This window comes from Epinephelus moara, chromosome 14 (assembly GCF_006386435.1).
Source record: "Epinephelus moara isolate mb chromosome 14, YSFRI_EMoa_1.0, whole genome shotgun sequence".
NCBI lineage: Eukaryota > Metazoa > Chordata > Actinopteri > Perciformes > Serranidae > Epinephelus > Epinephelus moara.
This window is the reverse complement of record NC_065519.1, coordinates 17,585,971-17,601,791: the sequence shown is the minus strand read 5'-3', so window position 1 is coordinate 17,601,791 and position 15,821 is coordinate 17,585,971. Positions and strand designations below refer to the sequence as shown.

General features: G+C 40.1%; 1 protein-coding gene across 1 annotated transcript in view; it reads left to right on the top strand.

Moving 5' to 3' along the window:
- Window positions 1–9,555: 9,555 nt before the first annotated feature.
- Window positions 9,556–15,821, top strand: part of cnksr1 (connector enhancer of kinase suppressor of Ras 1) — a 44,991-nt gene continuing 38,725 nt past the window's right edge. The window contains exons 1-2 of the mRNA XM_050062608.1: window positions 9,556–9,755; window positions 13,119–13,276. Of these exons, the coding sequence (XP_049918565.1) occupies window positions 9,704–9,755; window positions 13,119–13,276 (210 nt within the window). The 5' untranslated portion in view covers window positions 9,556–9,703. The remainder of the gene's footprint in view (window positions 9,756–13,118; window positions 13,277–15,821) is intronic.

Here is a 15,821-nt window from a genome sequence, read left to right as displayed (position 1 = left end):
TGGAGCCTATCCCAGCTGACATTGGGTGAGAGGCGGGGTACACCCTGGACAGGTCACCAGACTATCACAGGGCTGACACATAGAGACAGACGACCATTCACACTCACATTCACACCTACGGACAATTCAGAGTCACCAGTTAACCTGCATGTCTTTGGACTGTGGGAGGAAGCTGGAGTACCCGGAGAAAACCCCTGTAAGGAGAACATGCAAACTCCACACAGAAGGGCTCCCCCACCCCAGGCTCGAACCCCCCACCCCCTTGCTGTGAGACGACAATGCTAACCACTGCACCACTGTTCCACCCCATATCACATCAACATTTCTAAACTGATGTAACATATAAGCCGACGACTGCAAAACTGCACACCACAGCAAACCACTGTTTGAAACCAACAACACCAGTTGTTTTTGTTGGCAACCCTTTGGGGTGTCTCCACCAATGTTTGTGGCACCGAACCTGGGTGTTTGTCACCGTCACATAGCAGCATTTCACAGAGGCTTTTGAGCCACCGAACCTGGTTGTTTTTCACCGTTCAACCCCCTGCTTTTCCAGCAACTTTTGGTCCACCAAAGGTGCGTGTTAAAACCCAAAACATAATCTTCTTCTAACATAACTAATTGTTTTTTGTGCCCAAAACTAACCACACCTTTACCACAGCGTTGCATAAGAAACATAACCCAGGTAGCCAAACTGACCTTGCCCGGAATCGACCAGAACTCGGCATTCCTGATGAAATTAGGCAGGCCAGGTCTGGTTGCCCAACTCGGCTGAGACTCGGCATGAAAGAAGCCCCAGAATCGGGTCAATTCCGGCTGCCAACACTGCCATCACTGGGAATGTTTAAATGTATAGGCTATAAAGTTAAATGTAACATATCAGTGGTTTGCAAAAACATACAATATATAATTTACAATTTTTCCTGGTGATTGGATTAGAAAACGGCAAGCATTTTGGTTGTTTTTACAACAGCAACACAAATAATAATACCATTTGGAAATGCTGGGGGAGGGAAGCTGAAAAACTGTCTGTGTCTGCTTTAAGGTTGACGTACAGCTAATTTATTTTCTGCCAAATCCATAGCACCAAAGGGAGGTCAGCAGGTAAGAATACAACAGAGAAGAGGGGGAGGGGTATCCATCACACTCACACTGCATGTAATATCTTAAGTCACAGCCCTCCCAAAGCTCCCATTAACCCATTGATTTGTCTTCATGATGGATAAGCAGGGAACACTCATCGCACCTCGTAATGCTATATGGGTGTTTGTTATGTTTGTTATGTGGTGTGTTTTTTCTGTCCTTTTCACCTCTTATTCACTGTCCTCTTATATTCCCCCTTTTCCATTTTGTACAGGATAACAGCCACTGACATTTCTCACTGTTTATAGCTCCTCCTGTATGATATGATGAATTTCATATGTTCAGTTTGAGCCTGGCTGAAAGTCAAGGGACTAATAAAGACAATTCATGGGAACGAATAAAAAGCAGATTATCCAGAAGGGTGAAAAGTCATCTAGAGAAGCCTGGGAATGTGGGGGAGCTCTTTTTAACACCTTCCACAGATCAATACACTGTGAGACGAGGGTCGCTGGCGGCCAGACGGAAACAGCTTATTGTAAAAGCAACCTATAAGAAAGTCCGTTGACATTGACTGACATGTTGACGTCATAAGTTCATTGTCATTCTGACCACAGGGAATCTCTTCTTTTATTCATGATGCTCCAGTGACATCACAGGTGACAGCCCAGCGATGACTCAGAGGTGTCTCCCGTCCTGCGACAGAGACTCCAGGGATACCCTACCCTCCGCTTTCAGCGAGACAAGAAGCATCATGGGTAATATGACTCAGTCTAGCTTGTCATGAATGTGCAATGGAGCAGAACTCCATCCTGAGTTGTTGGTCTATTGCTACAGGAGTGAAGTGTGCTGAAGTGTGACTAAAGAGATGTTAGATATGGCCCCCAAACGACAGACTGCAAATTAGATAAAGTGATGCGAAGACGACATTGCTGTTTAACCTCGTTCTCAGTTTGAGTTGAAACCGCAGAGGTGAGGCGACTGTGAGTGATGTCGGGTACGCAGAAGGAGAAACAATGAATCATACAGACAATGTGTAGTTTCCTCAGCAGTAAACAGAGCGATTATAATGGAAATACATGCGCACTCCAGTTGTGAAGTGGCAGCTGGGTCTGAGACAGCATCTCAAAGTCTGTCCATTTAACACTGCTGCTTTTCTCACATGTGGCCTGCTTATTTTCTTTCACTTTATTCAGCCTTTGTCACACTGCCAGACGTGTATATTTTTAATCTTTGTTCATTTGCAGCCTTCGGTTCTTTATTTCTTTCCTGAGAAGTTACTTCGTCTGTATCTCTTGAGTTTATTCTACTATTTGTTCCTGCTTTTCAAGTAAGGACCTCCTTCCTACTGAACTTACTAAATCCTGGGTCTTCAACAGGAAGTCCGCAAACACTAGGGAGTCCTCGGAGACACTGCTGGATTGTCGCCAAATTATTGTTTGATAGTTTAAGTTTTAAAGGAGCAGTGTGTAGGATTTAGTGGCATCTGCTGGTGAGGACTGCAGCTGAAACATCTCCTGTGTGCCAAGCGTGGACTACCTGTTAGTATTTCCTCAGTGTTCATTGTTCAGGAGGTTTTTACTGTGAGTGGAATTATCCTCAGAGGTCTCTTCCTCTGCAAAACAAACCAGTAAAGACACTGAATAAAGCAGTTTCATGTTACGAATCAGTGTTTTTCCAATGCTGTTCGGCTTGTCACAGAGGGGCTGCTAACTTAACCTAGTCTCACTCCGGAGTCATCAAAATCCGGCGCTTGAGCAGTGACTTCCAGCATCACACACCAACGAAAAAAGCCGTCCTCTCACGTTGGTATGATGCGCAGCCGGTTGCCATTATTGTGTAACGGTGCTTGGCGGTGTCAGGGGGAAATGCAGCACGAGAAGCAAACCAAAGTTATGGCAGCGAAAGTTCATGTAGGGTGGGTGGAGCGGTGGTGGATAGGTCCACCGATTTTCCACCGAGGGCAGTGCTTGCTTCCCGTAAGATTGTAAAGCCAAACCCTGTCCTTTTTTCCTAAACCTAACCACGTGCTTTTGTTGTACCAATGTAGTGCATTTATTTTGAAAGAGACTGGATGCAAACTGTACATTTCCTGTGAAAACGGAAGTGTATTTTGAAAGAAGACAATGCATGTAACAGGCAGAACTTGACTCGGTGTCCCAGAACGTCTACAACTAACGCACCCAGGGTACCTTGCACGTCGATACGTGACGAGGTCAGAGAGTGTGAGAATGTGTTGGCTAACTACCTTGGCCGATACGAACACACAAATGGCTGTATGTAGAGCCAGCGATTGGTTTATCCATTCTGGACTACAGCAGAAACATGGCAGTGCATGGCGGACCCCATGAACGAAGATCACACAACGGTAACTAAAACACAATGATTCTTATTTTCAGGTGGTTATACATACATTATACAAGAAAACATACTTATTATATTATACTCAATTTCTGACAATATATGTCTCTCAATCCTACTGGACCTTTAAGTTTTTTAATCCAGATAGGTCAGAACTACACATTAACATGAATCCAACACATTATTAGCAAAGACAAATCAGACTATTTATAAAAAAACAACAACTTTAATTTACAGTACACAACAGTAATTTATGGGCTAATCATTACCCATGAATTCTTGTGCAATCATGTAAGCTAGCTAACCCTAACTCACTGTGTGGCACTCATCCATAACTGCAAGGTGAGCTAGCTTACATTTATGTTCTTATCCCAAGTGTATGGACATCTTGTGAGCCACTATGGATCGTCTCGTACACTTTTGAGCATCATGTCTACCTCAAAAACCAGCGACGAAAGTGCAAAGGGTGAGGCTAATGCACCTTGGCATGCTACAGCTGCTGCTAGCTTAGCAGCCACAGGCAAGCACAAACAAGAGAAGACCAAAAAATATTCAGAGAAGAAGAAAGAAGAAGAAGAAGAAAGATGTTCCTGGAGGCAACACAGTGTATCTGTATGTGTGTGTGTGTGTGTGTGTTAAAAATAGCTATACAACTATGATATCAAGTGTTTGATTCTGTTTTACTTTACCTTTCTGATCCCCCATTATAGGGATGAGTAAACCTGAACTGCATCTAAAGTAGATTAAAATAGAGTTTATGCGTCAAGCAAAATGTTTAGTTAATCCAGAGGGATTAAATTGTTGATGCAACACAGCCACCAGGAACTGACTCCACTTAAAGACAGAAGCAGCACCAAAGCACAACACTAAATATACTCCGTCTACAGTGCAGATAAATACAGCATGCAGAGACTAATGGCCATGGGATCCTTAGTTACATCACACTATATACAGTAATCTCAGCACACGTAATTTCAGTATAAATATTCTGGGTGTATCGGGTTTCCACGACATTGCTTCTTGACCTTTGATAATGATTCCTCCTTAGCTGAGCTGAGTGAGCTCATTTCTGTACTGCAAGGTTCAGCGCCATCAGAGGGGCTGCAGCATAGAACAAATTAATTAGCCGCTCAATGGTGGAGCGAGGGTAATTATCCAATCTCTGCTGACTGACTACGGCAGGAGAGGATGGCATTGTAATGATTCAAAATCGGCTCTGTGCCGCACAAAGATGATGAACAAATGGCGTTATTGTACTTGAAACATCAGTGGAATTATCATTTGTCACAGAACAATGTGGCTGCAGATGGACTGGGAGGGGGATATTGATTGGTAGGCAATAGTTTCACACACTTCTCCATTGTTGCTCGTTAGATACAATCTTGTTTCCTTTTTTTGTCAACACTATGTTTTGTAGTAACAGCTCCCAGTGCATAACACAGTGCTGACTACACAATCTCATGAATGTAGGCTCGACAGCATGTCGAGGCTTGAATCTGTATCTCTGGTATTTGGGCAGGGCAAGAAGGCGGGCTGAGCACAAGGTCTGAGATCAAGTTCAGCACAAACAAGCCACAGTAACACATCATTGGGTTATTGACTTTCACTGAGGGATGGATCAAGCCATTGTATAGTATTGGAAGATTCAAAGTCAATAAGTACATCAGCAGACTTGGATTTCTTTTTCTTTTTTTGTGGTTCAAGCTGGAAAAAATAAAGAAAAAGTGCAGCATAAACATAATAATGTGTTGCAGGAGTGCTGCTATCACTGGAGCAAAACCACTGCAGTATATTCGGACTGAGCACATTATCCCCCCGCCACAAAGAAATGTATCCTCCTGAGACCCGAACTTTTATTTGGGGCACATCTTTAATTTCTCCCAGCTATTTGGTATCAGTAGCACCTGATAAGTATAAAAAACTAAACACTGACAACAATGATAAAGTCCCTATATCCTCAAACATGATGATAATAAGTCCCAATGTCCTTCAACGAGTCTTAGCCTGTTACCGTTGCTAAAACTGATGAAATCGGTTGCCATATCAAACTACATATGTTATTAATCATAAATAAACAAGTTCCAACCATAAAATGTGATCAGGTTTTGGACCTTGTCCACTTTTGCGCCGGGATCAGCTGCAGGCTGACTTGGTGGAGATGGCTGCCATCTTGTTTTTACATGGATTTGTGTATTGTGGTCTTACTAACATTAGATGGCACAAAAAAGTGTCCACAAACGAGGACAAAAGGTCAAAAGCCCCTTTTACACTGTCAAATTTTCTGCGAATAATGGGCCATTTTGCTGGCAAGCTGCGAGCGTTTAAACACACAGAGCTGGATTGGCGAGTTTTATCCGAGGTGCCCAATTTTCCGCCTCGTAGGGTAGTCATATTGGCAGAACCCTTTCAGTTTAAAAAGACTGAGGCAGCCTTCTGCCATGGGAGGGGCTGTTGATGACTTGTGGGAGGAGCTGTTGATGACGCCGCACGTGCGACCCACTGGCGGTGGATAAACAGGAAACAGCTGATAGCAGGAATTAGCGAGCAGCTAGTAGCAAGAGGGAAACGCAAACCTGACAGACACTGTAAAGATGAGCAACTGGGGAGACAAGGAATTGTGCACCCTACTTGTCCTCACAAACGAAGAGGCCATTAACCGTCAAATGACAGGAACGGTGAAGACCGGGCCAACATATGAGAGAATCAGCTTCCCTCCCACGTCACTGTTTACGTCACATGCTGAGCTACACGTTTTGTTACTTGCTCACGCCCTCCATTGCCCCGAAAAAGGCGCATTCTGTATAAACAAAAGTAGGTAGGCGGCAATTTGCCGCACTCCCCGATTTTGTTTTTATACTGCCAATGCTGAAAAAAGACTGATTGGGCTTTCCTGCAAACTTGCACAACTCCTATCTAAAAAGGGCTAAAGTTAAGCAGAATGAAGTATAAGGTCCAGGTAACCCAAAATGCAATGTCCTTGTATGAGGACACAGGGCTTAAGGAGGATAATTTTTGATTTATTATATTTATTTCTAACAAGAAAAAGAGCTAAGAGCATATGGTGTGTGCAAATTTGCTAATTTCATTTTCTTCTTGTTTAACACTGCACCCCAGATGACTTTTGCCTTTTAATTTCCTCGTACTTTAACCTCTCTGAATACACTCTGCTCCAATCCTCCATTTCCTTTTTGAATGTCACAAAATAAAAACCTAGAGCGGGGTGCTGTCTTTGCCTTTAGGAAGATCTGCCACTGAGCACTGGACAGGAGCACATGGTGCTGAAGGAGACTTTAAGCAAGACTGAGCAAGAATTTTGCAATCTATTGGTTTTCTATTATAAGACCAGCCTTGATTTGTCAGACTAGTGGAGCGACGTCTTACATTCAAGCTCAGTTATTTTCCATTTACACTCAGTTATTTTCCCTTCAGCACAGAACATCTTGAATCAAAAGATGATCAGCAGTGATCCAGCCAGAATTTGTAATTACAGAACCCCTTTTCCACTATTAAATCTATTTTTTCTGTCTAATATTTTACTTTGAAACTCACTTTGAAAGGCATGTATAGTATCAAAAAACATTGTTTTTTATTGTGCTTTAAGTCAAACCATGTAGATTTGAAGCAACACTAGTAGGAGGCACATGAACCATTCTTCAGCAGGACTTTGTGTAAGCAGCCCAACAGATTTCCTCTAAATATCTTCTATATAGCATAAAGCATATATGCTGCATGCATGGGGACACTGTGCCATTTCACCTGCTGACACATGAATCCGACTTATCCCCTTCCTCTGTCCCTTTCTCTTGGTTCAAAGAGAATAACAGCAGGGGGTGCCAGATATCGGAGGGCAGCTCTTTCTGACTACAGCCTTTTCATCAGGAGTTGCCCTTTACTTCTAGTGAAACATGCAACTGTAAATTTGTTGGGAATTGTTGAGCAATTTATACTGTGAGACATTAACAATCATCTCCTAGTGCAGCTCGCAGCATAGATCCATTCACAGAACCCCTTAAGGTGCTCGACTTAATGTCAAAGGCATGAATGGAATTGAGATGTTGACTCAGGATATATATTTTACAGTTATAGCTTTCCTTTTAGAAAAAATATGGTATTTTCCTGCAATTCTTTACTGTTCTTTTTTTAAACTGTAAATTGTATTTTTTATAAATAAATTTATTAATTTTTACTGAGATTTTTTGGATCACTATGACAATCTCTCTAATCTAATTAATTTATTTTTTATACTTTATTTTTTCAAGCCCATTTTCATATATACATCTTATTTGCTTTTTAGTTAACAATTCTTTAATGTTATTTTTTTAAACTGTAAATTGTATTTTTTTAACTAATTTATTAAATTTTACTGAGATTTTTTTCTCTCTAATTTAATTTATTTATTTTCTATATTTTATTTTTTAAAGCCCATTTTCATATATACATCTTATTTGCTTTTTAGTTAACAATTCTTTATTGTTATGTTTTTTAAAACTGTAAATTGTATTTTTTTTTAATTAATTTATTAATTTTTACTGAGATTTTTTTCTCTCTAATTTAATTAATTTATTTTCTATACTTTATTTACAATTCATCACACAAAAAAAAAATTTCGGTCAGTGTTAAAAGGGTAAAAAAAAATACAGAAAAATACAGAAGCTATAAACAACCAATACATTCACAGTATTATAACGATAGTGGAAAAAAAGGAAAAAAATAAATAAATTACTAAACAGTTAAAAAAAAAAAAGGGGTTAATAATGCTATTTTTATTTATTTATTTTTATTTATTTTTTTATCTTTATTTATTTATGTATTATTGTGCATTATTTATCTATTAATTTTTTATTTTTTTATTTTTTTTTTATTTAATATTATTTAATTAAGTATTTTTTTTACTTCATTTTATTATCATGATTACTATCTCTCTGTCTCTAGATAGACATATTTACCTGTTACTATCTCTCTGTCTCTAGATAGACATATTTACCTGTGTATATTTACCTGTCTGGAAACGGGAGTTAAAACCTAAACACTGATTCATGTTTGCCAAGAAAATTTCACTAACAAAATCCGTGGGAAACACTCTGCTTCAAAGGTGCTTGAAAATAGCATTTTGATCATGTACACACATTAGTTGGATAGCCTTGTTATGACTCACAGCCTCCTTTAGGATTAAACGCAGAATATTGAATTTTAAGGAGGTAATCTTTCAACACAACAGGAACTTTAAACTCCAAAGCCTAACAATAAATAATAAATAATAATAACATAATAAATAACAATGAGTTAAACACAAAGGCAGTCTATGGTTTTTAATTCCCTGAGAAACCATATGCCTAACTGTGAGCAACCACAGAACGCAATATTACACATTAACAGTCAGTCAGAAATTATATCTGCTGGGTAAATTATTCATGAGTAAATTCCTCTAGTTGCAAGCTTTTGATATAATCATTGATAATTTTAATAATTCAGCGAGCACAGATGTTCCCATGCTGTAAAAACATTGGACATCAATAAAATATTGATACAGTTGAGGCAGTTTTTATTTTTTAATTCAAAATACTGGAGCCCAGAAGTCAAAACCGTTCAAGGAATAAAAATAGGAAACATTTCCGGAGGGTTCCCAGGAGAGCAGCCTCACCAGTGGACTTGGAAAAGAGGATTAGGTCTGCTGGTTTGGAGAACAAGTTATTTATCCCCTCAAGTCTTGTGACAGTCCGTGTAAGGCAAACACTGAGGAGCTGCATCAGAAATTGTGAGTATTTTTCATTTTATTGTGGTGAGGATATTTTAGATGTATTAAGTAGCATTATTACAGAGTTATTACTGTTGCTGCACAGGTGTTGCTATTATTGTGTCCACCCACTGTCTGCACACGCTGCTGTGTGTTGCGTTAGGCCCCGCGCCTTTTTAATGCGCATGGCATGATTGTGCATGAAAGTAAAACTATGAGGGAAGTTATGACGCCTTAAAGCTGCAGCACCTCTCACACACACTCACTATCCCTGCAGGTAAGGAGGTGGAAGGGGGGGTGTTAGGAGGGAGGGGTCTTTGCTCCTGGTCGAGCCCTGACAGTTCCGCACTATTGGCTGACAGCAGTGGGGGGGGGGGGACTCTTACCTGTACCTGTGCGAAGGAGTGCCATTCGTCATCGTCCGACTCCAGATCGGGATCAACTTTTCCTTCCTCCAGCAGCCCATTGAGGTAGAAGTCAGCCAGGACGGCTTGAAAGTGAACGAGCGACTGCAGCAGGACTCCGAGCATGGAGCCTATCACGTCGTGGAGCGAGGAGAGAGTCAGCGAGTGGCTCCAAGGTGAGCAACATATTGCGTGTTTGCTTTTTTCAGTGGTGGGTTGTGTGTGTGTGTTTTTTTTCAAGCCTTGATCGCCTCACAGGTACTTTGGCTCGGGCGGTAAAGTCAGAAATAGAAGCGTCACGCAAATCCTCTTGGAAGTGAAAGGTGGAGGTGGAATGAGGAAGTGGCCTGTGTGTGTGTGTGTGTGTGTGTGAGAGAGAGAGAGATAGGAGCCACAACAGTGCTGTTCTGATCAGGGACAACAACTCAGGTGGATTAATCAGAAACAGGGGACAACAGTGTCTTCATGGATTCTAGGAAATCACAGGGCAGCTAGAGTTCTGTCCTGTATCTCAGAAGGAGATATGGACTCTCTTCTGTGCTGGTTTACAGTGGGAAAAACACTATTATTACTACTAGCCTGTGAGAGTATTGGCCTGCCGTACAGGTATTACCTGTGCAGGAGAGTAATTAAGTACAATTACTCAACTTAAGTACAGTTTTAAGCTACTTTAAGCCCACACTTTATACACTGCATTGGATAATCATGTAATTCTCAATGTATACTACACCTGTCCCTATGAAATAAACATTGAGCAAAAGAGGTATTTAATATACTTTTTATCAATAACATTTACAATAACATAATAACAATTACAAAAATGAAGTTGTGAGTACTGTTTTAACAGGAAAAAGTGGTGTTGTGTCTGTACACTGAGTGCCATAATCCTCGCGCTGTCTGTCGGAGCTAGATCAAATGAGTGATTCATAATTGATGTATTATCTGAAGCCTAATTTCTAAACAAGTAATATTCATACTGGTTTAAATAAACACTTTGATTGTATTTCTTGATCGCTGCACAGCAACAGTTTTGTGTGAAAGTTATTAAAGGCCTGTTGATTTCACTGATTTAAGTAAATAATAGCCCAGGCTACTAATTGAATTTTTACAGTATGGTGCATTGTTTTGAGATTTAAGCACCACTTGCATCAGTGGTTTAAGATAGTTACCAGGGGCCCCACTGCATGCTAGTCATTAGTTAGAAGGTGCATGCACATACACACCGCTGGCAACTGTTTATAAAAAAGCCAAAAAAATCTAATTTAGGGAGCTCAGCTACTTTTTCCTCGTGTTCGTTTCTCTCTTGTCCCTTTTTTTCCTTTAATTACTGGCAAATAATAATACACAAGGCACAGATCACAATACGAAATAACAATATGGCCTCGCTAAGAAAAACAAAACAAAACAAACAAATAAAACTTAACAAAAGTTAGACTTACACAGACCAACGTGGATAAAAGAAAAGACATAAGTTAGTAGGATCAAATCAGTAATTCAAATGATTAAGTTAATAGTACTAGTAAAAAAAAAAGAGTTAGTTAAATGTATATGACAGGTGGAGTGTAATTATAATTCTATATATAGTTCCACTTTTTACTAGAGTAATTTTCTCCCATTTCATGTTATGTTGTGCTACTTTGCAATGGTTTGTAGCAAGAATTGTTTACATAAGACATTGACATTGCACTGTATTTTTCAGAAAACCTCAATTTTTTCCTTAAAAATAACTGTGTTTATTATCTGGGGACAGTTTTCATCCAGGACCCCCAATAAAATATTTAAAAGTATGAGATGTGACTGCTCGCTGGACTTGCAGATGTGCCCAGCTTGTCAGTCTTGACAGATTTTGCACCTAAACTAGACTGTATCATTTCATCTTGTCGCATGATCAAATAGAGACTTGACATTAGGCGACATCAACTCATTTTACCCAGCAATCATCAGTGCATACCTGTATATGACAACAGTATCAAAGGAAATAAGAAATGAAATTGAACAGTTTTTATTGTTTTTTCTAGTTCAAATAAGCATATGATTTTGTTATAGAAAGAAAACAAAATAAAATAAAACCATGACAGAGATGGGTTTTTCATTTTTGATGGCATATAGCCCATAGTATATGGCGTCATTTTTAATTTAATGTGAGTTAAATTAAAAATGACGCCCCACAGGCATAAGTGCGACCGCACTGTCTGCACCATCTATATCTATGCCACTGACTTGCACCAATAACATAGAAAACTGACAGGGCCATTCAGCATAACGTGTACCTTTACTTTTGATCCTTTATACGTTTAGTGTGTATGATTTTCGGGCATCTACTGGCAGAAATGGTGTATAGTATTCACAACCATGTTTTCATTAGTATATATTCACCTGAAAATAAGAATTTGTTGCCTCATAATGATCCATTTATGTCTACATATAGAGCCAGTCCTCTTCCACAGAGTCCACCCTGCTGTTCTACAGTAGACCAGAACAAACTAATTAAACACCGACTCTAGATTCGGCCATTCGCGTCCTTTTTCTTTGGCCACCGTATTTCTCCTATATGCTTGGCACATGGTAGAAGTTTCAGTCCCGCAACCTCACCACTAGATGCCACTAAATCCTACACGCTGGACCTTTAAGTACATTTTGTAGCTACTATTTTTACAATAGTAGCAGGATTTGTATTGAACGATGAGTATTTTCATTGTGAAGTATTGCTGTTTTTCACAATCATTTGAATGATTTTATACATGGATTGAAACCGAACAGGATTTCCAGACACAGGCACAGGGGCCCAAAGTAGTGGCCTTAACCTGAAAACCGTCACTTGAATTCATACCTACCAGCCTGAGACTCAAAATGACAAAAAACGACCATAAAGAGATGCAAAAGAACTGCAAAAAAGGGCAAAACAACCACAAGGAGACACATTATGACCACAAAGAGACACAAAAAATGACCGAAAAAGACACATTATCTCAAAGGGACACAAAACAACTATAAAGAGATGCAAAACAACAAAAAACGAGGCGAAACCACAAAGTCTGTGTGTTTTGCTCCTATATAGGAGAGGTGGTGGGGTCTTTTATATATCTGTGCCTATAGGGGCCCATTGTCTCATAATCCGCTCACGCTTCTATGACATGTAATAACACATGAAGACAGTTTAATAAGCCCATTTGATGATTTTTTAGAAGTGATTTCAGTTACTAAGTCCTCACTTCAAATACTTAAAGAGTTAAGGGGCACGATATTCATTTATAATATCATCAGCATATAGTTTGTTGACTATTTTGCAAGTAAATTCTATAATTGATTTGTTTCTCAGACACGTCTTCACCTTTCCAAACTTAATTGCCCAACATGTGAAGCGGCAGCCTTTTTTCATGCCTCAAACTTACCTCCCAGCAGCTGTGTCTGTTAGTTCATGCTCCCTCTGCATGTATCTATATGTACACACATGTGACTTTACGACTTTGTGGGGTTTCTATTTGTACTCGTGTACTGCATGTGGTTAGAGCCCTAACTGTTTGTGCTTTTGCTGCCAGGTCTGGATGCCCCTCTCCATCAGTACCCAGTGTCAGAGTGGCATTTGTCGGGTCTGGACCTCCTCCAGCTGACCTGTCAGGACCTGGAAAAGCTGGGAGTACATAAGATCGGACACCAGGAGCTGATACTGGAGGCTGTGGAGAAGCTCTGCTCTCTGGTGAGGGAGGACGCGTAATCATGTGTGACAGTTTGTGTACAGTTTGTGTCCATAGCAGTGCTCTGTGTATCCAAGGGTGTGTTGTGCAGGTAGTGTGTGTGATGAGAGCTGTTATATTTACAGAGCAGTCATCTTCATGTCCTGCTGTGGTGTCATGCGTGTTCTGATATTAAAGCACAGAGGTGTATTTTCCCCCCCATCGCGCTGTTTTTAGACCCTGCTCTTGTTTGCACAGCAGAACCTGCAGCTGCTGGACAATCTTTTGCAAATCCAGCCAGAATACACAACTGCACTTATTGCCATACAAGTCCTGCTTCACTGGAGTGCACTCAGACCTCTTAGCAACATGCAGCAAGCTGGAGCTCATTGCGTCATTTTTGCCTTTCATTTTCATATCAAAAACCGCTTTAGTCAAGCATATCATAGTAAAATAGTTATTCTTTTAGCTTATATCAAAAGACTTGTCATGCTTCAGCTGCAAACAAAGCAGATTAAAAATGCAAAGTGTGTGCTTAATACTTCACATGCAAATTTCTGGTGAAGTTTGTGGTCATCCAAAAAAAAAAGAAAGAAAAGCGCTTCCACCTCCCCTTTGATTCTCCGTTTTTGTTTCTGCTGCCTAATTAATTTCCCTCCCTGTCCAATTTTGAGAGGGAGTTTAAGGACACTTAAATAGTCGTGTTGGTGTGTGTGGGGGTGTTGGTGTGGTTCCAGAGAGGCCTTTGTTTCATTGGAAGGACTAATTGAGCCGGACAGTATCAGGCAACGCTCCAGCTCTGGTGCTGTAACAGTCTGTGAACATTAGGCTAAAGCTCGGGCTGCTGAAACTGCTTGTTGTCGAATTTTTGAAGTAACTGTAATACTGATTGAAATAGGCATTAGCAGTTTAACTCAAAGTCTGCATGAATGAGTGCGTGGATATATACTCCCTGTAGTAAAAGCTTCACACAAGTGCTCTTGTGTGAAAATGTTTAACATAAGACAAGACAAGAACGTATACACACATGTACAGCTTCAATTTTTACCTTAAGTAGAGTGTATGTACGTGTGTGTGCCTCTCTGCCTTTGTGTCTTAATGCTCCGTGAAGTGCTAACACTGCTCTCATTCATAATAACAACCATCAGACGCTCACATGGAGCAGACCAAACACATTCATGGTTACATAATTAACAGCCACAATGCAGGCCATGAAAAATTCATGGGCACTCGATGACGGACGATTGTTCCGGCTGGTTGATGTGTAACAACAAAGCCTGACCGGTCCAAACTTCTTGACCTCCAACGAGTGGGTCACAACATAACCTGCTTCTACTGAAGTGGTTGTGGAGAGTCACGTCTCACACTGCTGGGCTGAAAACTGTGGGGACGGGCGTATGAGAGAGACAGGCTCTGTGTTGTTCTGTAAATACTATCCCTTGCTGCAGTTTGATGTATTAGCTTGGGTTGATTTGTGTTGTATTATATGAACTATACTGAGATATAGTCTCATCAACAGGGTTGGGTCAGGTTACTGTGAAATGTCAGTTACTGAATACTAATTACATGGCAGTTCTTGTACCTTGTAACATAATCTATTGAATTACACACAATGTAATCTAATCAGAATACTATGAGATTACTGCAAAGTCATCAAAAATATGTATAATAATATTCAAAACTATGTTTGTAATCACCTGAAAATAAGACTCGTTTACATTTACATGCGAGGCGGGTCCTCTTCCACAGAGGGTGCCATGTTGTTCTATGGTAGCCCAGAGCAGACAAATCAAACACCAGCTCTAGATAGGGCCATTCAAGTTTTTGTCAGCCATTGTATTTAGCGGGATTTATATTTGTGCGTCAGCTCTATGCAGAGTCTACACCGTAGCCTATGTAGCATACGCCGTTGTAAGCATTTATACTTGTGCGGTGGTGTGTCTGTGTCACTCTGCAGTTACACCTCCAAAACAATAGTCGGCGGCGGAGGTTTCTGTGAAGTGCTGTAAAGTTTAGTTGATTCAAAACACACCCAAAACATACAATAAACACACATTAGACATGGCTTAATAGAGACAATTTCAAACACAAGTACACAAATCAGCTTCACTCTAATTAGCAGCACTCACCGACAAAACAACTGTCTTATGCTAAACACATTTTCCCCACAAATACAACATGCTAACGTTATTAGCACAAGCCTATGGCATTTTACATTATATAAATTAGCCTAGCGACAAGTGGAGATTTCCTCTGCTCATATGAAGCCAGGATAAATCACACATACGACTTAAAATGCTATTTTTGTGGAGGCTTTATTGTCTTCACAATTTATTAGGGTTGGGAATCTCTCTGTGATAGACGATTCGATACGTATCTAGATACACGGGTTACGATACGATTCAAAAACGATATATTTTTAATACAGAACGATTCGATACGATTTGATACGATTCTATGGTTAACATTTGTTGATGTAGACATTAATCATACATTATAAAAAAAAGAAGCCAGTTCTATAAAAGTGACATTCTTACAGTATTTTCAAATTTGTAAAAGACCACATCC